The sequence below is a fragment of the Mandrillus leucophaeus genome, unplaced genomic scaffold, assembly GCF_000951045.1.
Source record: "Mandrillus leucophaeus isolate KB7577 unplaced genomic scaffold, Mleu.le_1.0 Scaffold22, whole genome shotgun sequence".
In the NCBI taxonomy this organism is placed as follows: domain Eukaryota; kingdom Metazoa; phylum Chordata; class Mammalia; order Primates; family Cercopithecidae; genus Mandrillus; species Mandrillus leucophaeus.
The window spans coordinates 2,582,062-2,605,723 of NW_012102254.1; the positions used below are offsets into that span (position 1 = coordinate 2,582,062).

The 23,662-nt window shown below is 54.3% G+C and overlaps 2 protein-coding genes across 5 annotated transcripts in view; one reads left to right on the plus strand and one right to left on the minus strand.

Annotated features, from left to right (window-relative positions):
• MAP4 (microtubule-associated protein 4) overlaps positions 1–10,740 on the plus strand; it is a 277,944-nt gene extending 267,204 nt beyond the window's left edge. For both annotated transcript variants that reach the window (XM_011981023.1, XM_011981024.1), the window contains 3 exons: positions 3,963–4,044; positions 6,121–6,233; positions 8,101–10,740. In XM_011981023.1, the coding sequence (XP_011836413.1) occupies positions 3,963–4,044; positions 6,121–6,233; positions 8,101–8,313 (408 nt within the window). In that variant the 3' untranslated portion in view covers positions 8,314–10,740. The remainder of the gene's footprint in view (positions 1–3,962; positions 4,045–6,120; positions 6,234–8,100) is intronic.
• A 537-nt stretch (positions 10,741–11,277) lies between these two features.
• The window catches only part of DHX30 (DEAH (Asp-Glu-Ala-His) box helicase 30), a 70,330-nt gene continuing 57,945 nt past the window's right edge, over positions 11,278–23,662 (minus strand). For all 3 annotated transcript variants that reach the window (XM_011981019.1, XM_011981021.1, XM_011981020.1), the window contains 16 exons: positions 19,954–20,255; positions 19,394–19,514; positions 18,533–18,682; positions 15,639–15,791; positions 14,489–15,325; positions 14,139–14,214; positions 13,951–14,055; positions 13,531–13,706; positions 13,103–13,309; positions 12,930–13,011; positions 12,663–12,856; positions 12,401–12,560; positions 12,122–12,279; positions 11,917–12,020; positions 11,702–11,841; positions 11,278–11,604 (listed from right to left, as the gene is read on the minus strand). In XM_011981019.1, the coding sequence (XP_011836409.1) occupies positions 11,351–11,604; positions 11,702–11,841; positions 11,917–12,020; positions 12,122–12,279; positions 12,401–12,560; positions 12,663–12,856; positions 12,930–13,011; positions 13,103–13,309; positions 13,531–13,706; positions 13,951–14,055; positions 14,139–14,214; positions 14,489–15,325; positions 15,639–15,791; positions 18,533–18,682; positions 19,394–19,514; positions 19,954–20,255 (3,219 nt within the window). In that variant the 3' untranslated portion in view covers positions 11,278–11,350. The remainder of the gene's footprint in view (positions 11,605–11,701; positions 11,842–11,916; positions 12,021–12,121; positions 12,280–12,400; positions 12,561–12,662; positions 12,857–12,929; positions 13,012–13,102; positions 13,310–13,530; positions 13,707–13,950; positions 14,056–14,138; positions 14,215–14,488; positions 15,326–15,638; positions 15,792–18,532; positions 18,683–19,393; positions 19,515–19,953; positions 20,256–23,662) is intronic.

Genomic DNA, 23,662 nt, shown 5'->3' on the forward strand with positions numbered 1-23,662 from the left:
TAAGGTATGTATTATAATACAGGCTTCAACTCTTTTAATCTTAAGTTGTTTTTACTCTACAAGTCTCCGCTCCATTTTTTTTTTTTTTTTTTTTTGAGACATAGTCTCACTCTGTCGCTCAGGCGTGAAGCTGTAACACATTTTAAATCATATTTTTGTATAAATCGCTTTAGCATTTCAAGTTATTTCTCTAGGATGTATTCCTAACATAGGACTCTTATGTCAGAAGCTACATCTGTTTCATGGTGTGGGCTACCTAGGTTTTTTGTTTGTTTGTTTGTTTGTTTGTTTGTTTGCTTTTTGAGATGGAGTCTCACTCTGTCACCCAGCCTGGAGTGCAGTGGCGCGATCTCGGCTCACTGCAACCGCCGCCGCCCGAGTTCACACCATTCTCCTGCCTCAGCCTGCTAAGTAGCTGGGACTACAGGCGCCTGCCACCACGGCCAGATAATTTTTTGTATTTTTAGTAGAGACGGGGTTTCACCATGTTAGCCAGGATGGTCTCGATCTCCTGACCTCATGAACCGCTTGCCTCGGCCTCCCAAAGTGCTGGGATTACAGGCATGAGCCACTGGCCTTTATTTTTATTTATTTATTTATTTATTTATTTTGACACAAAGTCTCGCTCCGTGGCCCAGGCTGGAGTGCAGTGGCGTGATCTTGGCTCACTGCAACCTCTGCCTCCTGGGTTCAATTGATTCTCCTGCCTCGGCCTCTTGAGTAGCCAGGATTACAGGCGTGCACCAGCATGCCCAGCTAACTTTTGGGTGGTTGTTATTGTTTTAAAGACAGAGTCTCGGCTGGGCGTGGTGGCTCACACCTGTAATCCCAGCACTTGGGGAGGTTGAGGCAGGTGGATCACAAAGTCAGGAGTTCTAGACCATCCTGGCCAATATGGTGAAACCCTGGCTCTACTAAAAATACAAAAAGCTGGACGTGGTGACGCGTGCCATAATCCCAGCTACTCGGGAGGCTAAGGCAGGAGAATCGCTTGAACCAAGGAGTGGGAGGTTGCAGTGCATTGAAATCGTGCCATTGCACTCCTGCCTGGTGACTATAGTCTCTACAAAAACCCCGTCTCTACAAAAAAATGCAAAAATTAGCTGGGCATGGTGGTGTGCACCTGCAGTCTCAGCCACTTGAGGGACTTGAGTCTGGGAGGATCACTTGAGCCTGGGAGATTGAGGCTGCAGTGAGCTGAGGTCATGCCTCTGCACTTCATCCTGGGTGGCAGAGTGAGACCCTGTCTCAAAAGAAAACAAGAAAGAAATGTGTGACTCTGCATCTTGGTGAGGGCCCATGCCTTGGAGAGTGACTCTGTTAACTTCTTGCATGTGCTGTTGTGGTTACAGCTAAGATGAGCTTGTCACCATTGCTTCAAGACCCATGTTAGGTTGGTTTAAGCAGCTACCAGATCTTTGGCTGGTAAAAGTACCCTTCCCTATGCCCTCTCTTATGAGGGATAAGGATAGGGAGATGTTTGGATGAGGCCTTCATGGCCCCCTCTTCTTGAATTGGCCATTTCTTCCCCTAACAAATAACAAGATACCTTGTTTTAAACCCAGATAAAGCACAATGGTGTGACCACCAACTCTGTAGCTGCAGGACTCCATTTGCTGTCAGCACATACTTAGGAGGAGGTATCTGTGCTATATCCTAACTTCCATTTTGGAGATACCTATAAATATCTGTATAATGAACTATAGATTGAGGAGAAAAGAAACAAGTTTCTGTCTATGGAAAATTGCAGACTTTTTGAAAAGATGAGACAAAGTAGAGGCTGTGTGTTTTCACAGTAGTAACTACTCTGTATGTAATTATCAAACATGTGAAGCAATTATGGTATAGTTCCTGGTGGTGTCCCTTCAAGAGATGATATGAGAAAGAGACGGATTGAAGCGAGAGCCATGTGAGGCCGTATGGAAGGCACCCTTTGAGCTGGGCATTGAAGGATGGGGAAGAAAACACAGTGGGTTTTTTGGGTTAGGCATGAGCTGAGTTTTAGAGGCAAGACTGAGAATGGCTCTGGCAAGCTGGGGATTGTGGGTAGTTGTTATTCTGTGCCAGGTCTTGGGCTGTGGGTGCAAATACAAAAATACAGGTGGCATTATATCTGTCCTCTGGGAACATGGTGAAGACCGTATTTCCTGACACCAAAGAAAGGAAAACAGGGCTCAAAAAGGTAGCTCACCATTTAGTAGATTGTGGCGAAACCCACCAGAACAGTGTAACACTGCTTGGAGTTGATGTGTTGGAAAGTCAGGCTCTCCTACCGAAGGATAGTGGGGCCACTCATAGGAATGCTGGAATCCCCATCCAGCAACCCAGTGGGCATGCATGGCTATAGACCTAAAGATGCATCACCTTTTTTTTTTTTTTTTTGAGGCAAAGTCTCACTCTGTTGCCCAGGCTGGAGTGCAGTGGTGCAATCTTGGCTCACTGCAAGTTCTGCCTCCCGAGTTCACGCCATTCTCCTGCCTCAGCCTCCCCAGTAACTGGGACTACAGGTGCCCACCACCACGCCTGGCTAATTTTTTTTGTATTTTTAGTAGAGACGGGGTTTCACCATGTTAGCCAGGATAGTCTCGATCTCTTGACCTCATGATCCACCCGCCTCGGCCTCCCAAAGTGCTGGGATTACAGGCATGAGCCACCGCGCCTGGCCAAGATGCACCACCTTTAAATGCAAATTTTTGTATTTTTAGTAGAGAGAGAGATTCACTATGCTGGCCAGGCTGGTCTCAAACTCCTAGCCACAGGTGATCTGCCTGCCTCAGCCTCCCAAAGTGCTGGGATTACAGGTGTGACCCACTGCACCTGGCTGGGAAAATTGTTATAACATGGTTTAAGCAGCAATACTATGATTACACACACAAAACACACACACGCACACCACCCCCTCCCCCGCCAAGGGGAAAATGCATTGAAAAGGACTGGAAGTAAGTATGTTATTCCAGGTTTCTCTGGGCGAGGAGTTGATGGGTAAGGTTTTGAGATGGAACAAAGGGGATATTTCAATGGAGCCTTGATGCTGGTGTTTGGACCTGGTGAAATGACAGAAGAGTTGTCTGGAGCATGCATGGACAGGGTCTGCACAGAAAAGCCTGTGGGGTGTGGAAATGGTGGTTTGGTCTGGCTGGAGGTGGGGTTAGAAGTGAAGGCTGGTGGCCGGGCACAGTGGCCCACGCCTGTAATTCCAGCACTTTGGGAGCCTGAGGCAGGCGAATCACCTGAGGTCAGGAGTTCGAGACCAGCCTGACCAACATGGAGAAACCCTATCTCTCTACTAAAAATACAAAATTAACCGGGCGTGGTGGTGCATGCCTATAATCCCAGCTACTCCAGAGGCTAAGGCAGGAGAATCACTTGAACCCAGGAGACGGAGGCTGGGGAGAGCCAAGATCGTGCTAGCCTGGGCAACAAGAGCAAAACTCCGTCTCAAAAAAAAAAAAAAAAAAAAAGTGAAGGCCAGACACGGTGGCTTACGCCTGTAATCCCAGCACTCTGGGAAGCCGAGGTGGGTGGATCCCCTGAGGTCAGGAGTTCACCAGCCTGGCCAACGTGGTGAAACCCTGTCTCTACTAAAAATACAAAAAATTAGCCAGGTGTATTGGTGCATGCCTGTAATCCCAGCTACTCGGGAGGCTGAGGCAGGAGAATTGCTTGACCCCAGGAGGCGGAGGTTACAGCAAGCTGAGATCGTACCACTGTACTCCAGCCTGGGCAACAGAGCGAGACTCTATCTAAAACAAAAAAAGAAAAGAAGTGAAGAGCAGGGCCAGGGTGGGTCAAGGGCTCTTGTAAGTATTTAGGGAGATGACCCTGTCTTTGAACAGACTGAGACAGCAGCTTACAGAGGGAGTGAGAAACCCTGAACATGGAGAAGATTTAAAAGGTAGCATGGGGTTGGCTCTGATAATACACCCTCTCTCTGAATGAGTCTTTTGTGTCCTTCTCCTCAGGTTCAGATTCAGAACAAGAAAGTGGATATCTCTAAGGTCTCCTCCAAGTGTGGGTCTAAGGCTAACATCAAGCACAAGCCTGGTGAGTGGCGCCTCCCTTGCCCACTGGGACTCCCAGGGTATGTAGTCCTGCCATGGGCCAGCTGGGCAGCCCGCTGGCTGGCAAGGGTTTCATCTCTGCCTTTAGCGTCCCATGAAGACTACCCAGGACACAGCGGTGGAAACAATACAGTCCTCGTTCTGTCAGGGAGCGGGAGTTCAGGTGCTAACCTCTCAGTGGAGAAGGAGCAGTTTCTTACGACAGCCATCCGCACAGGCATTCTCTTGAGTACCCACTGTGTGCGTGGCACTATTGAGCTAGGCCTGGGGAAGCGGTGCACTCTGAGCTGAGAACCTGGGTTGCCTTAAACGAGGATTACAGGAGCTACTGCTGAAGGAGCTGTATAGAGAGCAGTGTTCAGGTCCCACCTGTCAGGTTCAGAAGCAAAGGATGCTCCCAACCAGTGAAGCATCAGCCACTAGCCCTGGCAGGAGAATGGGAGGCGTTCAGCAACTTGCACTAATGCAGTTTCCTTCCAGCAACATGGTTGGCCCAGCAGCCCTGTGGAAGTCACTGTGCAGAGGCTGGGCTCTTGCCTTGGCTAGTATCCTTGCAGCCTTGTGTCCTAGTTCCTGGATCTACAGCAGATCTGTGGGTAGGATTGCTGCAGCAGCAGGCACACTGGCTGGCCGACCTGGTATCCCAGAAGGCTAGCCACCACAGGCCAGTTAAGGTGAAGGCAAAATTCTCTTCCCTCAGGGCGGGCGCAGTCTCTCATGCCTGTAATCCCAGCACTTTAGGAGGCCGAGGCAGGCAGATCACTTGAGATCAGGAGTTTGAGACCAGCCTGGCCAACATGGCAAAACCCTGTCTCTACTAAAAATACAAAAATTAGCCAGGTGTGGTGGTGCATGCCTGTGGAGAATTGCTTGAACCTGGGAGGCAGAGACTGCAGTGAGCCAAGAGTGTGGCACTGCACTCCAGCCTGAGCAACAGAGCGAAATTCTGTCTCCAAAAAGAAAGAAAAAACTCCCTTTCCCTCTCAGTGAAGAGTGTGATCCAGTTTAGAATGTGTTCTATTTAGAAAGATCTAAACAATTCCATTCTTAACCATTTTTCCCCCTTTTATCTGGGAAATCTACTCCTATGAGATACTTCCTTCTCTAATGGCACTGAGTCACTTAGGGTCTAGATTTTGCCAGGGCTAAGTTTCCCAGTATGGGACACCGGGAGACCTTGGCCAGAAGCTGTGCATGGAGGTCTGCCATGTGAGCTGAGAGGAGAAGGAAGAACAGGAGAAGGGGCCCAAGGGGAGTCACGCTGCTGGGTTCAGGAGGGGCTGGGTACTCATTGACGGCAGCTCATCCCGCACCCCTCCCCTCCGTCTCATGGGCACACTCTGGCCAGTGAGCTCTGAACTCTGGGCTTGAGTTCAGACCACCTTCCCTCCCCGTCCTAGCCTGAGGTCACTAGATCCCGCGGGCCTGCCTTGGTCCATGTCTTTCCTTTCTCAGCGCACAGCCTCAGGGCCACTCTCCTTTTTATCATTCCTTCTTTTTGCTACAGTGTGATACGGTTAGGGGCTCAGACAATTTTCACAACCTGTCCCTGTCAATCAGCAGTTTGGTGGTAACTCTGGGTGAGTCCCTTCTCTTTTGCAGCATGTTTTACCAGCTGTGAAGCAGGGACCGTGGCCGTGATGACAGGGCATTCATGAGAATTCAATGAGGCTGTACCTGAGAAGCACTGCATGGCCCAGTTAGCGGGAGGGCATTCCCATACCAAGTAGAGAAGCAGAGGCTTCGTCCCGGAGGCTGTGCTCGGAGCCCCAGGCCTGCCCAAGCCTGGCCTGCAGCTCGGTGGCTGTGGCGTGGGGTGGTGGAAGGGATGGCGTTCCTTCTCTTGGAGATATTCCCACTGGCTGGACGGAGAGATTGTCTCAGCCTCACTGTGATAAGAGAAGCCCTCTTTAGACAAACGTGTTCACTGTTATTCGTTTGCCACCCAGAAGCAGGTCACATCTTTCTCATTTCTAGATTGGGCATATCACCAGTCCTGGTTTTGCCTGCAGGGATATTCCTCTGCCACCCTAGGTGACCAATTTCTTTGTGGTTCCAGGTGGAGGAGATGTCAAGATTGAAAGTCAGAAATTGAACTTCAAGGAGAAGGCCCAGGCCAAGGTGGGATCCCTTGATAATGTGGGCCACCTACCTGCAGGAGGTGCCGTGAAGGTAGCGAGTGGGTCACTGGGGAGGCACAGCTGGGCAGGGGTGGGGACTATGCAGCTAGGGTCAGGGTCCTCACAGGTAGGCACCTGTCACCGCCCCTCAGTCTCTTCAGGAGTCATGTCTTCACCCACACCATTGCTGTTTTCCCATCGTGTATCATCAGTCCTGACTGAGGCAGAAGTGAAGAGGCCCCAGCCCAGCCACCCCTCACCTGTCAGCTGGAGGCAGAACCTTGCTCCTGAGAGCCATGGCCTTCCTAATTGAGCCCATCCAGGCATTTTAGAAGGCCACGGGCTGGGACACAGACCACCACCAGGCGAGCGGGGGTTCTGCACCACACAGTTCTCTCCAGCTGTCACACAAGAGGGGAATGTGGGTTCCCACCCCATGTCAGGCTCCGCTCCTGGGCTGGGAGCAGGACAGCACATTCTTGGCTGCCAGCGACAGCAGGCTGCCTGGGGCCTGCCTCTGCAGGGCCTGCCTGGGGCCTCCCTGTGCAGGGCTCTGGGACAGAGCTCAAGTGGCAGAGCTTCACATCCTGGCAACTGGCTGGGCCTCTTCTCCCTTCCCTCTCTCCTCTTTCCTCCCTTCCTCCTTCCACAGTACTGTGAGACCTTTTGTGTGCCAAGATGCTGTCTGTCCTTTGTTCCATGTCATCGGCGGGTGGGGGGCCCATGAGGGGCATCTTGTAGGCCCCGAGCACAAGGAAGGCTGCTGCTGCTCGGGTTCAGGTGCGCAGGGGAGAGGGGCCGGGAACCACTGCCCTGGGCCTTCCCTTCCGCCTCTGCTCCCCAGTGCCAGCCAGTGCCCAGCCCGTCCCCTGTCCCATCCTCTCCTGATGCTCTGACTGAAGCCTTGATCAGCTTCCACGAACATCTGGGGGGTCCTTGCTGCCATAGGCTCTCAGTTCGTGCCCCCCACGCCTTGTGAGGATGCCGTTCTCGCGCCCATCTCAGTGGGGTGTTAACTTGACTTTAGTCTCTTGTCCAAGGACACAGTGAGCGAGTGTGGACAGGGATTCACATCTGGGCTTTTCTGACCCCAAGCCTTGTGTGCTTTTCCTTACTCATATTATCTCCGTTTCTTTATTAGTTCTGGAATTAGGATTTTTAATTGAGGCCTATTTCTCTCACTATGCCGATTAGAAACCACTTCTGCCTTGTCACTTTTTGGGTATTTGGCGACACAGGCTTTCCAGCTCCCCAGTGACCTCTCGCAGCTGTTCTCTCTTCTCTGCCTTCCTCACACTGAGTGTTCCATGTCCCCCAAATGTCCTTCTCCTATGAAGCCCTCCGGGCCTCCACAGTCTCCCTGGGTTATACCTCCTTGGACACCTCCTTTCTGCCTCCCGTGGACCCCTGGTCCCAGAAAGGTGCCCAGCACAGACAAAGCCTCAGTGCCTGCGTTCCTGACCAGACAGATGTCCAGGCAGGGCTGCCCGGGAGCTGCTGACGACCCCAGGGTGTGCAGGGGGTGGCCTGGGTCCAGGGAGGGTTTGGGAGGATGGGCTGCACCCTTTGGGGGGCTGCCCTTCAGGCTTGTTGCTTACTGTTGTCATGGCTAATTTGGTACCAGCCTGAGGCCTGGCACCTCTGCCCTCAGAGAGGCTTCATCAGAGCCTCACATGCCACAGAGGGGCTCTGAGAGTGTCACTAGCCCAGCTGCTCCCGACCCTCGGGAGTCGGTCTCCCAGGTGAGGTGGGGTGGGTGGGGCCAGGGCACCTGCCTGGGATTCTCCAAGCGACTGTGCCTTAAGCCAGTGGGTGCCGGGACAGCACGGGTGGGGGCTGTGTGTGAAACCCACCACCATCACCCATCCCACTCCCCTCCCGACTGACCCTGCACTGTCTCCCCCACTGTTTCATTGTAGACTGAGGGCGGTGGCAGCGAGGCTCCTCTGTGTCCGGGCCCCCCTGCTGGGGAGGAGCCGGCCATCTCTGAGGCAGCGCCTGAAGCTGGCGCCCCCACTTCAGCCAGTGGCCTCAATGGCCACCCCACCCTGTCAGGGAGTGGTGACCAAAGGGAGGCCCAGACCTTGGACAGCCAGATCCAGGAGACAAGTAAGTGGCTGGGCTCGGCCTAAGGGCCAGCCAGGGGCCCTGCCACTGGCCGCAAATTGAAACTCCTTTGTTTTTGACTAGAGTGTGGCCTAAATTTTAACGAAGTAACCTTTTATTTTCCAGGCATCTAATGATGACATTCTGGTCTCGTCTTCCGTCTCCCCCGTGTTCCCCTCTTGTCTCCCCTGTTCCCCTCTCCCTTCCCTCCTCCCATGTCACTGCAGATTGAGACCTACAGGCTGACGTTCCGGGCAAATGCCAGGGCCCGCACCGACCACGGGGCCGACATTGTCTCCCGCCCCCCACATTTCCCTGGCGGCCCCAACTCGGGCTCCCGGGTCCTTGGCCCCCTTTCCCGGACTGTCCACTAGACCAGTGAGCGCTTGGGCGCCGGGCAGCCCGCTAGGCTCGCCTTCCCTCCTGCTTCGCAGCAGCAGCCCCACCCCACACCTCCTCTCACGCTCCAGCCCAGGCCCAGCTCCCTGCTTTCGTCTTGCCCCATCACTGCGCCACTGCTCCATAGAGGAGGTTGGGAGGGGGTTGGGGTGGCTGAGGCTAAGTTGGGATCTAGGAGAGGAGAACTAGATTCCACCCTCATCTTTGTTTGGTTCTTTGGTCCAAACCCAAAAGAAACTGACATGCCCTCCCTCCTTCCTGGATCTACCTGGAGGGAAGAGTGGAGGCGGAGTTTGAGTGGTGACGGGACGCTGACTGTGGCGCTTAAGCCACTGCCTCTCCCTTTGGCGCCACAAATGCCCCCCCCCCCACATGCAGGTGGTGCCCAGCCCTTCTTGCTGCCCTGCCCCAAGTTGGGGTCAGTGCTGCCTGTTCCCATGCTTAACATACCCGCCTAGCTGCTGTCACATTTTTCTTGTTTTGTCCTTTTATTTTTTTTCTAATAACCTAAAAACTGGCGAAATAGTTCTGCAGGTTGAAGCCATGTCTATATGAAAGTCCTCAGTAAGTGTTAGAGGGAACAGGGCGGAGAGATCCTTACACCACCCCCGCTGGAGGATGTGGGCAGCTTAGGGCCCTGGAGGCGGTGCAGCAGGGAAGAGGGGTGCAGAGGCTGTGGCTGGTGAGCCGGTCGGGCACACAAGGGGCTCTCGGAGCGTGCACTGGTTGGTTTTGCCATTTTGTTGTGTGTATGCTGCTTTTCTTTTCTAACCAAGAGGCTGGTTTTGGCATCTCTTTCCCATTCCCTGGGATCTGGTGGTCAGCCCTAGAATACAAAGCCAGGGCTGGAGAACAAGAAAGGGCCAGGAGATGGAATTCCTTCAGGCCGGCACCCGCACCCTAGGACATGCAAGCCCTCATGTCCAGGGGACCCTCATGCGGATAGTGGGAAATCAGGTCTGGAAATTTAAAAATAAAAGGCATGAGACTAAGGCCATCTGCTTCCCCTACGCCCTGACTGGAGAGGGGAGGGAGGAGAGGCGAGGCCCACAGAGGGCATCCCAGCTAGGCCTTGGGATGGCTGCAGTGAGGAGAAATCCTGGGAACTGTATTGACACAAAGATTCTTATTGCACTTGTATTTTTTGTATTAAAGTTTGCATGGTTTCTAATAAAGGATTCAAACATAAGTTTGTAGTGAAATGGCCTGGAAGATTCCAAGGGCTTCTCTGGAGGGGACTGGCTACAGTGTAGATTTGCCTCTGAGGCTGCCCCAGACTTGGCCTCCTCAGGCCCCTCCTGACCTCTGCCCTTCTCTGGTCCTGGCATCCCTTGGAGCTGGAGAAGGTAGGGGTCTTGGCTTAGGTTTAGATTTGATCTCCATGTGCAGGGAGGCAGTCCTGGGCCTGACAGCTCCTCCCCCTTTCTGAGGTGGCAGTGCCTTATGGAGGTTTGGCACCATGTCTCTAGCTCCCCAGGCACACACCAGGAAACTGCAGGGCCTCACGGAGGAAGTGCTGCCTGGGCCGGGGGGACTAGCTTTCCTCCATAGAGACCACGTGCAGAACACTTCCGCTGTGCCCAGAACATGAGGGAGCCAGTGTTTCGTCAGCAGGAGGAAGGGCCTGCTGGGATGAAAGTGAGAAGGAAACAGTGAGGGTTGGGTAGTCAGGAGACACCACAGGGGCAACAGCACAGGCCCAGAGTACCTGCTGCCTCTGCTGCGTCTGTCCCAGGGTCATGAGGATGCTGAGGTTGACGACAGGTTCCAGATCCTTTCGCTCCTTTGGCCAAGGGTTGGGGGGAGGTGGCCCAAGTGGCATGCTCTCTAGGTAAGACAATAGGAGTGGTCAGAGTTCCCTCGAAGGATCCTGCACACCAGAGCACCTGAGAAGGCCAGGACCAGAGGCCCTGTGTGATGTGTACTCCGCAGCCATTTGGGGTGGGACAGTTCTGTACTTCCCGGTTTGCTTATGGCTCAGCCATTACCTGTGTCAGTCTGTGATTCTGTTGTAACAGTTTTAAGAGTAAATAAAGCTGCCTGATGTCCCATCACACAGGCTCCATGCTTCTGTGTCTCGGTTTGCATCTACCTCCCTGATCCTCCTGCCCTCAGCTCACCCCCTTGCATCAAGAGAATGAAATGCAGTGTGCACATGATCTCCATGACCTCAGCATTCAGCCCCTCGGCTATGAACTTGTGGATGTGAATACAGGAAGGACCACTGTGCCGCACAGCCCTGGGCCTCGGCTGCCTGCAGAACTCTCCCCCAGTCTGCCTGGTAAAGGGCTACTCGACACTTACTGTCCAAAACTACAAGCACAGTGACAGTTCTAACAGGCTTCCTGTGGTGGGTACCCAGAGAAGCAGCTGTGCCAGGGGACTGGGCTGGTTAACAGCACGGCTGCTTCCTGCTCTTGGCGAAGGAAGGAGGTTCTAACCCCCTTCTTTCTCTCTCAAGACTTGGGGCCACAGGCAGCCCCTGTCCCCCAGCAATAAGCATCTCTCTTCTCTACCTTCCTTCCTCTTTGGGGAACCGTGGCCCAGTGTATGGAGGCCCTGAGAGAGGAGCCCCTAGTGGACAGCAGTGGTCACAAGGGATAAATAGAACTTTATTTTAAATAAACATTTGCACTCTGTACACAGCCCCAGCAGAAGCAGGGCTCAGTCGTCAGCTGTCTTGCGCACATCAAAGCTGCCACACGGTCCTCGCAGCAGCTCTGCCAGTAGCGCAAGCAGCTGCCCGTGCTCCTCCTGCACGCTGGGGGGAAGTGCAGCCAGCTCGCTGCGCAGACTCCGCTCCACCATGCGGCCCAGGGCCCGCCGCAGCTCCCTCAGCAGCTGCACCGTACGCGAGTCACCCTCCAGCCGCAGCAGGTCACTGTCGCTCAGTGAGATGGTGGCCCGGCGCCCGTCATCTGAGGGAACGGAAAAGATGGTGGTAAGCTGTGGTGAGGCCAGGCCCCAGAGGAGCAGCTGCAGAGCGGGGTGGGCAGGAGGCCTGCAGGCACCCACCGCGGATGTGCACGTCCCCGTCGGTCAGGAGCAGCACAGCTAGCGGGTGCACCTGAGAGGAGTCCCGGACGAAGACGCTGCCATTGGACTTGACCGCCATGAAATACGTCAGCCATCGGCTCCGCAACCGTGTGGCCTCCCTAGGGAACACAGGGCTGGTGAAGCCACCCTTTTGGACCATCCCAGCTGCCCCATCCAGGCCTGCATGCCCTCACCTGTTAATGGTCGACTTGTGCAGCAGGATGTTGCCTGATTTGGTCCTATATGTGACGCTGTTGGGCTTGAACTTCCCCTGCCGGGTGACCTTGCCCTGCCTCACCTGCAGGGATGGAGGAAAAGATGGGTGGGGCTGAGCAAGGAGCTGCAGACAGGGAAGGAGGCTGGGACCTGGTGAACTCCACTCCCTCCCAGAGGCAGCACCTGGATGAGGTTGGGGTAGAGGCCGGCCATCAGCACGCCCTTCACCAGCTCCTCCTCCTCACTGTACTCGTTGCACTGGGCAGAGGCCAGGGTGCAGTCCGAGGGCTTCCCCACCAGGAAGGCCTCATAAATGTTCTCCGAGAACTGCTTGATGAGTCCTAGGGAGACAGAATGTGCAGTGAACCTACAGCCCCTAGCCACAGGCTGGGGGTAACAGAAGCTCAGTGGGGGTGGGAGGGGCGGGAGGGGCTCAGGAAAGCAGGCGTGGGCCCAGCTGACCGTGGATAAAGCGCAGGCTAGGTGCATAGAGCAGGTTTTCCTCCAGGTAATTCTCCCTGGAGCTGCGGTCCTGCCAACGCAGCACCTCCTCCCAGCCGGCGACAGCCCGCACAAAGGCCAGGTGGTCACTGCCACTGTCGTGGCTCAACAGTGCTTTCACCTGGGAGGGGAGAAGAGGGCAGCCAGGTCACAGGCAGGGGCTAGACAACGCCCCCTCAGAACAGCAGTGGGTGGAGGGCTCCAGGAAGGAGTCAGGACTGACCTTGTCCACCTCGGCCCGGTTCTGTAGGCTGCTGCTGAAGGGGTCCCGGGTAAGGCAGGAAACGACCACCAGTAGCGGGTGCAGGCAACGGAAGATGGCGGCCAACACTATGGCCTTGGCCAGCCGGGGGTCGGTGGAGATGTGAGCCAGGCGCTGCCCTAGGGTGGTCAGGTACTCCCGCTGGTCCAGCACCCCTGCAATGGCTCAGCTGTCAGTGCCACCCTCAGGAGCTACACCCCGGCCCAGCCCAGCCCAGCCCCTACATACCGATCTCCTGGAGCAAAATCACAGCCTCGTCCACTGCCTTGATGTTTGGACTGTCCACAGCCTTGGACAGGAACTCCACCGCCTAAGACGAACAGAGCCAGAGCCCGCCATGAGCCTGCCTCCCACCTGTCCGGTCCCCAGGCCAGCCCCCACCCCGCCCCACCCCACCGCACCGTCTTCTCAGGCATGTGGATTTTCGCTTGCAGCACCAGGTTCTCGAGAGGCGTGCGCAGGATCTCTGGCACTTGGAAAGGGACCATTTTCTCCAGCCGGCTTCGAGGGAACAAGTGGTAGGCAAAGCCTGACTGGCAGCGGCCCGCTCGGCCCCGGCGCTGGATCACATTGGCTCTTGACACCCACACTGTCTCCAGACAGGACACCTGGAGGAGGGGGCAGGTAAGCAGCACACAGATACCACTTCCTCAGTGCTTCTCCACTCCGAGTAACCCTCACCAGCCCCCAACATCAGGAACACTGAGACCCCACAAGCGTGGCCTTCTCAAGACACACAAAATAGGTCTAAGGTAGATCTGGGCTGCAGACCACCTCGAAACGGAGTCCCTCCCCCAGTGGTTGGCCAGGCCCAGGACGTAGGTGCCACCTTGGTCTTCAGGTCATAGCGTTCTTCCTTGTGCAGCCCACTGTCCACCACATGCACGATGTCATTGATTGTGATGGAAGTCTCTGCAATATTGGTGGCCAAGACAATCTTGCGCACCCCAACTGGAGGCTGCTGGAATATGGCCTTCTGATCCATCATGGGGATGTTGGAGTGCACTGGTGGGCAAGACACACACTGGTTATGGGCACTGCTTCCACCAGAATTCCCCCCTGGAATGTGGGCAGGGCAAGGATTTTGACCCCATTTTGATGAAACAGGTGCAGATAAACACTATGCCCAGTGAAAAGTGCTGCGGCTTGGTCAGAAACCGGGACCCCCGGAGTCCCAGTTGGGTCAGTCCCCAGGACAGAGGCCAGGCTGGTTTCCAAAGGTCCCTGATCCCTCTGCCCGGGCTCTCACCTGGCAGGATGAGGTACTTGCTCTCGTGCATGCCCAGGGCCTCCTGGAGGCGCTGCTGCACTCCTTTGATCTCCTGCCACCCAGGCAGGAAGCACAGGATCCCACCTGCAAAGGAGCCCTGGGGCATGAGCCAGCTGCTTCTGCAAGCATGGCCAGGACTGGCATGGGGCAGATGGGGAGGCACCCACCTGGTTCCCCACGAGCATCGATGTGCAGAACCAGATCAGTCACAAGGTCCAAATCGAGTGCGCATTCATCCTCAGACTGGGGTGGGGGAAGAGAGGCCACAGTCACAGCCCCGGGGTAAGGGGTCATGCCAAGGACACAGCCACCTGACTCAGTGAGACGGAGCCGCTTGACATCAACTCCAATCCTCACATGCGTGCCACGCACGTGGGGTTAGTCCTCAGTTTCTATCAAGGAAACTGAGGACTGGGGAGGGTAACTTGCCCCAGGCCACCAAGCCCCAGGGCCAGGGAGGAGGGGCATCCATGGAGGAAAGGCCAGGAGCCTCGGGTGGGATGGGGGTGTCCCTCACCTCATGGTGCCGGTGCCGGTGCAGGTATTGGTGCTTGCCCAACTTGGCCAGGATGTCCTCCAGGTAGTGCTCCTTGACCGGGTACATGAAGCCAGGCACCTTGATGACAGGGCAGCCACCAAAGTATCGGGAGAAGCGCTCATTGTCCCCTGTGGCACTCATGAGCACCAGCCGCAGGGCCGGGTTGAGCCGCTGCAGGCCCTTAAGCAGGATCAGCAGAAAGTCTGTGTTCACGTCCCGCTCATGCACCTCATCTACGATGACGTGGCTCACACCCTCCAGGCTGGGGTTGCTCTGCAGCTTACGCAGCAGGATACCCACAGTGCAGAAGAGCAGGGCCCCGCCTCGGGCTGGGGGCTTACTTTCCAGCCGCACCTGGAAGCCCACGTTCCGGCGCAGGGAGGGGCCCAGTTCGTGGCTGACCCGCTGTGCCACAGACACAGCAGAGATACGGCGAGGTTGGGTGATGATCACATTGCAGCGGGCACCGCGGCCCTCGGTCACATAGCGCTCCAGCAACAGCTGGGGGATGCGTGTGGTCTTCCCACAGCCTGTGTCCCCAGAGATGACCACCACCGGGTGCTGCTCAATGGCGTTGAGGATGGTATCCCGATGTGGATCCACAGGTAGCTGGGGGGCCTCCTGCCAGACTGGCCCTCGCCGCCGCCACAGTTCTAGCAGACTCTGGCTGAGACGTACCTCCTCTGCTTCCAACAGGGGCACATAGGGCTTGCCTGTGATAGGGTCACTGAGAGGCCCTGAGTCCTTGCCCAAGGGCAAGATGTCTTCACTCTGCAGCCGGAGTTCTGGGGCGATCCATGAACTCTCCACAGGGTACTGGGGGGCAGGGAGGTCAAGCAAAACAATGAAAAAGAAATTCCTCATTACCACCCAACCAGCCACTCTGCAGGATCCGCCTGGGTCAGATGTTGTGGCCCAACCCACTGGGCACAGGATTAATTTAGTCCGTGACTGCCCCGGGATCCTTGTGGGCAAGACTGGGCTGCTGAGGCCAGGGGGCTCCCAGGCCCCAATCTCAGTGAAGAGAATGGGGAGGTACTACTGCCTGTCGCAGGTGGAGGCCTTCAGTCTGAAGAGATGGAGGCAGACTACAGGGGACAAGGGTGATGAGGGATGCAGGGCCTCTTACATGGTTCAGGAAGGTCTCTATCTTGCGGAGGATGGGCTCGGGCACCTGGATGGTACATGGTCGGCGCTGGGTCTCACCCAGCTCACGCAAAGAGGCCAGGTTATACATGGCGTGTGTAAGTGGTTCATTGTTCCTGTCCACCAGGCCCAGGCTCTGCAGGGAGACATGCAAGACTCAGTCTATGCTCTAGGGCTCCCCAAAACCAGCCCAGACAAGCTCAGGAGCTCTGAGGCAGAAGTTGTGCCAAGTAATGTCTAAGAGATTTTGGATCTTGGCTGACATGGTGATGGAGGGAGAAATTATGAACTAGGAAAATGTAAACTTACCAAAATAAACGTTTTAAAAAATGAACCAAAGTTAATTCAGGCCAGGTGCAGTGGCTCACACCTAAAATCCCAGCCCTTTGGGAGGCCGAGGCACGCAAATCACCTGAGGTCAGGGGTTCAAGACCAGCCTGGCCAACATAGTGAAACCCTGTCTCCACTAAAAATACAAAAATTAGCTGGGCGCGGTGGCTCACACCTGTAGTCCCAGCACTTTGGGAGGCCAAGGCAGGTGGATCATGAGGTCAGCAGTTCAAGACCAGCCTGGCCAAGATGGTGAAACCCCACCTCTACTAAAACTACAAAAAATTAGGCGGGCGTGGTGGCACGCGCCTGTAATCCCAGCTACTCCGGAAACTGAGGCAGAGAATTGCTTAAACCTGGAGGGGCGGAGGGTGCAATGAGCCGAGATTGTGCAACTGCACTCCAGCCTGGGCGACAGAGCGAGACTCCATCTCAAAAAAAAAAAAAAAAAAAAATTAGCCAGGCGGGTGGCCAGCACCTATAGTCCCAGCTACTAGCGAGGCTGAGGCACAAGAATCACCTGAACCCTGAAGGCAGAGGTTGCGGTGAGCGGAGATCATGATGGTGCACTCCAGCCTGGGCGACAGAGCAAGACTCTGTCTTGAAGAAAATAATAATAAAGTTAATTCAAGAAAAGCTAAACCTGATGTGTCACAGCAGAACAGCCCTACGTCTGGGGAAGGCCCTGAGGAGAAACCACTCACTGTGCAACTAGAGCCCCTCCAACACCACAATAGGCCCCTGTCACCTCCGTGAATTCCCAACGTGTACCCTCAGACCAGCCAGACCAGGCCCTCAATGACGCTAGAATACACCCCACAGACTCCCTCTTCCTTTGCTGCCTCATCAAAGCCTTCCTCCCCCAATCCTTCCATCCCACCTCCCAGTCCCTACATGGCACCTGACCCATCTGTAACCCCATCATATACAGATACACGTGGAGTTTCCTATAAATGTTGATTATAATGCAACTTGATCAAACAAGCCACTGCAAGGAAAACACTGTGTCTTACCTCCTTACATACCTAAAACCACCTCGCCAGAGATAAAACATGGCATTCCAATACCTCAGGCACGCGGGTAAAACTAGTCTTGTGTTCCTGTCACCTCTAATGTCTGGACTCTGCTCGCCCTTCGGAGCCCAGATCAAACACTTCCTCCTTAAAGTAGTCTTTCCACAACAGGGGCCAACCCCCTGCCTCTGGGCATGCTGGTACCATCAGCTGTAAGGACCTCAAGGACAGGAATCTGGTCCTCGTTCCGCAGGAGGTGCCAACACAAGCTCCTTGCTGCAAGAACAGGCTTCCGCCCTCTCCCCAGACTTCATGGGTTTTACCCACCAGCCTGACAAATGGCCCTCCAGCCACTGCAAAGCTTGTTCCTTCCCAGACAGGCCCCACCATGCCAAGGTGCCTCTGCTCAGTGCGTGTGCGTCAGGCCAAAGCTCAGATGCCTCCAGTTCTACAGTCAGTCCTTGTTCTGCCCTCGAGTCACAGGTAGCACATCTATGCCTTCTATCTCACCACCTGCCTGTCCCCTCTTCCTCATTTTCTCCAGGTTCTTGTTACCCCTGACCATCAGCTATAACTAAAACGTGGTTCCCGGGGCCAACTGCACCCATGAAATGGTGCACCTGACCATTCAGAGTAAAGCAGGCCCATTTCTGTCTTGTTCTGCAAACTAAACCTCCACCAACATGGGTTGAGATTACTAACTCCTCAGGCAGTCAGACACAATCCCAACGCCCTCCCACTACTGTGCCATCAGCTAACTCCACAGCCCCTTTAAAGAGAACTGCCATGGCCAGGAGCTGTGGCTCATGCCTGCAATCCCAACACTTCAGGAAGTGAAGGCAGAAAGATTGATTGAGCCCAAGATTTTAAGACCAGCCTTGGCAACACAGTGAGACCCTTGTCTCTACAAAAAATGTTTAAAAATTAGCTGGGAGTGGTGGCGCATACCTATGGTCCCAGCTATGCAGGACGCTAAGGTGAAAGGATCGCTCAAGCCTAGGAGGTCAAGGCTGCAGTAAGCCATGATCGTGCCACTATGTTCCAGCCTGGGCCACAGAGACCCTGTGTCAAAAGAAAGAGAACTGCCAGCTGTCTGCCACACTGTCTCTACCTTGATGCTGACTGCTTCCTCAATCTTCACTGCAGTCACAAGTCACATTATTCATTTTGGCCACAAAACCTGGGTTATCAGGATCATACTGGACACCAGGTCTGCCTCTCAAAACAGGCCCGGCTCCTCCCGGCTTTATACTATTCAGAACAATGAGCAAGTTTCCTCCCGGCCTCACCAGGTTCAGGCCAACAGTGTGGAAAAGGCTGGGGCACAGTCAAAGCATCTCCACAGGGGCTCTGGGAAAGCTGTGGCAACAGCCACAGGGCCTACAAGCGAGGCCTGCAGACCAGCTGTCTTTGTGCCAGGCAAAAGGCCTGCTGTGGTGGTTTCATTTCCTAAAAAATGGGACCCATTTGCCACTGGCAGAGGGGAGCTTCAAGACATTCTCATGCATCACACCCAGAACCTTCCTGGACTCACCTTCAGTTTCTTGCAGGCCAAGGCTGCCGCCTTATTCTCAGCCTCTGCTTTGCGGCGTCCTTTGGCAACAAAGGTCATGGGGCAGGGCCAGAGCAGGTTGAGTGTAGACAGCTTGGTCTTGGTGCCCACAGTATGGAACTGCATGAGATTCTACATGGAAGGCAAGAGAGATGGTTACAGAAATGCAGGGAATGGGAAGAGACTTGGGGCATTCTCAGAATGCCAAGGAGCCCAGAGACGGAAGGAGCCACCATCTCAGCAGGTGCCCGGCATGAGCCATGCTAGAGGTGCTGCTGCATAGCCAGGAGCAGGCCCATGGGCTCGGGCACTCTAGTCCCAGGCTCGCTTCTCCTGCTATACCTCGACTTCCACTGCAGAAGACAGTGCTTGGGCAATTCCACCACCTGCCCTCCTAGCCCAGTCATCTCAGCACCTTCGTGGCAGCTGTGGGTTGAAGCTGTCAGCATGAGCTAAAAACCCGGCACATCCTGCGGGAGCAAAAAGGCCCTGCACCCGGACAGAAGCTCTGCCTAACCGAAGCCCCTTTGCCTGGTAGCAAGAGAGAAACTCATACCTCACCAAGACCCACACCTCTAAGCCCTCCCCACTGACAATCCACCGCCCAGAACAGGTATGGGTCTTCTGCTCCTGCGGCCCCCAGCCCACGCCCTGTGCTGCTAAGACTTGACCTCCATTCTGTCACACTGACTGCTTTTCCTTCCACGCCGGAGTTCCACCAGCTGGCCGAGGTGTGGGCTGGAGGAACAGGCCCCCTCAGCCCTCTGTAAACCTGCCTTTGGGGAACACCAGACATGACCAAGTAAATGGCCCACACACACACTTCTAGGAGACCCAACTCACCTTAGCTGTGGAGGATGACGTTGCAATCTGAATCACCTTGGCCAGAAGGTTCTTGGGAAGTGGAAACTGGGTCAGAGCCCTGATAGCACTGTCATCATCTGTCATCTCAAAGGAACTCCCCCTGGGAGGACCAAAAGTTTAGCTGAAAGAATCTTCTCTCTTCCTGGACCAATTTCCCTGAGGCTCTGAGATGTAAGGGTGAGGACACTGCACTGCAGCAAGGAGCCGAAAGGCCAGGAGGCATGAAATGGATGGGAAACCGGGCATCTCTGCTCCTCCCACAGCCACACTGGATGGGGACTGCGCCCTCCATTCCCTCACATAGATAAGACAGCAGAGAGCAGGTTCTCCGTGCTGCTGTTCTGCAAAAGCCCAGCCACATAGAAGACCACAGCTGGCTGTCCCCCAAGAATGGGCAGACACACACTGAGTGACGGGACACACAGGCTGCAATGTGAGGCAGGGCACTCCCATCTCAGAGAAAGCTAGCAGAGAACATTCGCCCATCCCCGTGTCAAGGCACAGCCAGCCTCCGCTGCATCCCCATCCCCAATCTGTACCTTGAGTCCCTGAGTGGGGTGTGGGAATCCTGCTGGGTCATGGACAAGAAGTCGGTAACATCTATGGTCCCTTCTTCTAGCTCTTCCTCCTCATCCTCTTCTTCTTCCCGGCCCAAAGAGCGGGATAGGCCCCCAGGTCCCCCTGGCCGAATGCTCTCCGGATTCAGCTGCCGCCAGGAAGTAGGGGGCATGGTGGGTTCAGGACGCCACCAGCTGTCAGCAGGGGAGCCAAAGCGATCAGCTAGCACTCGGTATTTGGCTGCGTCAAACAACTCATTCCGGGGACCCAGCAGACCCCAACCCTGGAGGGGAAAAGGGACGTTTAAAGGATTCATACCATCTTTACACCTCAGTCAGCCTGGCCCATGTCCAGCTACACCGTTAAGTCCCTTGTGTTGTGGAGCCATGGTTTTTCATCTGTTTACCCACTTCAGCCCCTAGTCCAGAACTGGGCATGGAACACTGAAAGATGCCTAGCTTTGATACAAACAAATAACCCCACATGGCAATGGGAGAGCAGAAGATACTGTTTGTTTTTTGTGTTTCTGACACAGGGTCTCGCTCTGTCACCCAGGCTGGAGTGCAGTGGCACAATCACGGCTCACTACAACCTCTGCCTCCTGGGCTCAGGTGACCCTCCCACCTCAGCCTCCAAAGTAACTGAGACTTAAAGGTATGCACCACCAAGCCCAGAGAATTTTTGTAGCGACAGGGCTTCACCATGTTGCCCAGGATGGTCCTGAACTCCTGGACCAAAGTGATCCGCCCACCTTGGCCTCCCAAAGTGCTAGGATTACAGGCATGAGCCACCACACTGAGCCCAAGAAGATAAATTCACATAGTTATCTAGGAAGCTTCAGTAAATACAGCAATTTAAAAGTACATAGGGCCGGGCGCGGTGGCTCACACCTGTAATCCTAGCACTTTGGGAGGCCGAGACGGGCAGATCATGAGGTCAGGAAATCAAGACCATCCTGGCTAACATGGTGAAACCCCGTCTCCACTAAAAATACAAAAAAATTAGCCAGGTGTGGTGGCGGGCGCCTGTAGTCCCAGCTACTTGGGAGGCTGAGACAGGAGATTGGCATGAACCCGGGAGGCAGAGCTTGCAGTAGGCCAAGATCGCGCCACAGCACTCCAGCCTGGGCGACAGAGCGAGACTCTGTCTCAAAAAAAAAGAAAAAAAAAAAATACATAGCCGGACGGGCACAGTGGCTCGCACCTGTAATCCCAGCACTTTGGGAGGCCCAGGCAGGAGGATCACTTGAGGTCAGGAGTTTGAGACCAGTCTGGCCAACATGGCGAAACCCCATCTCTACTAAAAATACAAAAATTAGCTGGGCATGGTGGTGGGCACCTGTAATCCCAGCTACTCGGGGGGCTGAGACAGGAGAATCGCTTGAAGCCAGGAGGTAGTGGTTGCAGTGAGTGGAGATGGTGATGCTGTACTCCAACCTGAGCAATAGAGAGTAACTCCACAAAAAAAAAAAAAAAAAAAAAAAACCTATATAGCCCACACCATGAAACAGACATAACTTCTGTTATAAGAAGTTATATATATTCTTATAAGAATCCTGAAGGCCGGGCATGGTGGCTAACACCTGTAATCCCAGCACTTTGGGAGGCCAAGGCAGGTGGATCACCTGAGGTCGGGAGTTTGAGACCAGCCTGACCAATATGGAGAAACCCCGTCTCTACTAAAAATACAAAATTAGCCAGGTGTGGTGGGACATGCCTGTAATCCCAGCTACTCAGGAGGCTGAGGCAGGAGAATCGCTTGAACCCAGGAGGCAGAGGTTGTGGTGAGCCGAGATCGCACCACTGCTCTCCAGCCTGGGCAACAAGAGCGAACCTCTGGCAAAACTCCAACTCAAAAAAAAAGAGAGAGAATATAAGAATCCTATATTAGGAATACATTCTAGAGAAATAACTTGAAATGTTAAAGCTATTTATACAAATATAGGATTTTAAATGTGTTACAGCTTCATGCTTTTCTACAGAAAATATAAATTAAACATTGCTTAAGTCTCTAGCATGTACACAGCAACATGTTGGCCACCAGCATCAGCAGGAGAGACAAGACCTGGTCCTTGCCCTCAAGCAGTTCAGAATATAAGAGGCAGTTAGCCAGGGATGGTGGTGTGTGCCTACAGTCCCAGCGACTCGGGAAACTGAGGCAAGATGATCACTTGAGCCCTACAGATCGAGGCTGCAGTGAGTCATGATCACACTACTGAACTCCAGCCTGGGTGACAGAGCAAGACCTTATCTCCAAAAAAAAGGAAAACACGAATTTAAGTGGCAGAAGAGAAATGCAGACGGCCAGGGTCTAAGGAACAAAGACGTGAGTGAGATGAGTGAGCAGCTGAGAGAACAGGAGCAAATGCGAAGAAAGCATAGGTTGCAGGAGCTGCCACTGGGAGTGGTAAAGGCGACAAAAACACGGCTTGTCAGGTGAGTGTCAGGTCCATGTGACAGCAGAGGGCAGGGGTCACGGGCCAGGAACCTCTCTACAGTGAGCTTTCAGTCCCACCCGACTCATGACAAGCTGGAGAGTGACCACGGCCTGCCTTCCTAAAACTTTCTTCTTGGGCTTTTGAGATAATTAAATTTAATTTTTAAAATTCTATTCACAACAGTAACAAAAACCATCACCTACCTAAGATGAACTATGGTGGGTCAGAAAGGTAAGGACTAAGCATACAACTTGGCAACAGGATGTAAATCCAGGGAGATATACGTTCCTGGATGATAGAACTTTTATGTGTGAGGAGACAAAAACCTCTTAATCCATAAATTGAACACAATTTCAATCAAAGTCTGCAGAGGCTTCTTATTAAGCATCTGACAAACCAATTCTAAAGTTCATCTATTAAGAATAGACGCATGAAAACAGCAGGATTCGGGGACAGAAGATGGGGCCAAGGCATGCCACACACACACCCGCGAACCCTTGGGGCAGGGCCCGATCCAGGGCTCAGCTGCCCCACTTTTGCGTCACCGCCTCGCTTCTGACAAGAATGCCTCTGGTTCCACAGGGCAGCAATACAAGCATTCCTCCCTGGCCTAGCTTCCCCAGCAGGACAGCACCGTTCTCCCCCTGCCTTTGCAACCACTCTTTGGCTAGGCAAGAGGGTCTCGTCCCCACAGGCTCACTGCTGGTCCTGGCCATGCTCCCGCATCGGTCCTGAGCTGTACCAACATCCACTTGCCACTATTCTCGCCATAACCTAGGCGCCAACCCACTGCTCATCCACAGTTCCCCTCACTGGCACATGCTGCTCCACCAACCCGTTCTTCCTCCTGCCTCCTCAACTGTCTAGGCGCTATCCGTGCAACTTCTCTAACACCTTTTTGTTGCTGTTCCTTTTCTGAGACAGAGTCTCACTCTGTCACCCAGGCTGGAGTGCAATGGCATTATCTCGGTTCACTGCAACCTCTGCCTCCCGAGTTCAAGCAATTCTTCTGCCTCAGCTTCCTGAGTAGCTAGGATTACAGGCGCGCGCCAACACGCCCGGCTAATTTTTGTATTTTTAGTAGAGATGGGGTTTCACCATGTTGACCAGGCTGGTCTCGAGCTCCTGACCTTGTGATCCACCCGCCTCGGCCTCCCAAAGTGCTAGGACTATAGGCGTGAGCCCTAATGCCCAGCCCTCTAATACCCTTGAAGAAACCGCCTCCACTGCTGCCGCTGGCGTTCTCTTCCATC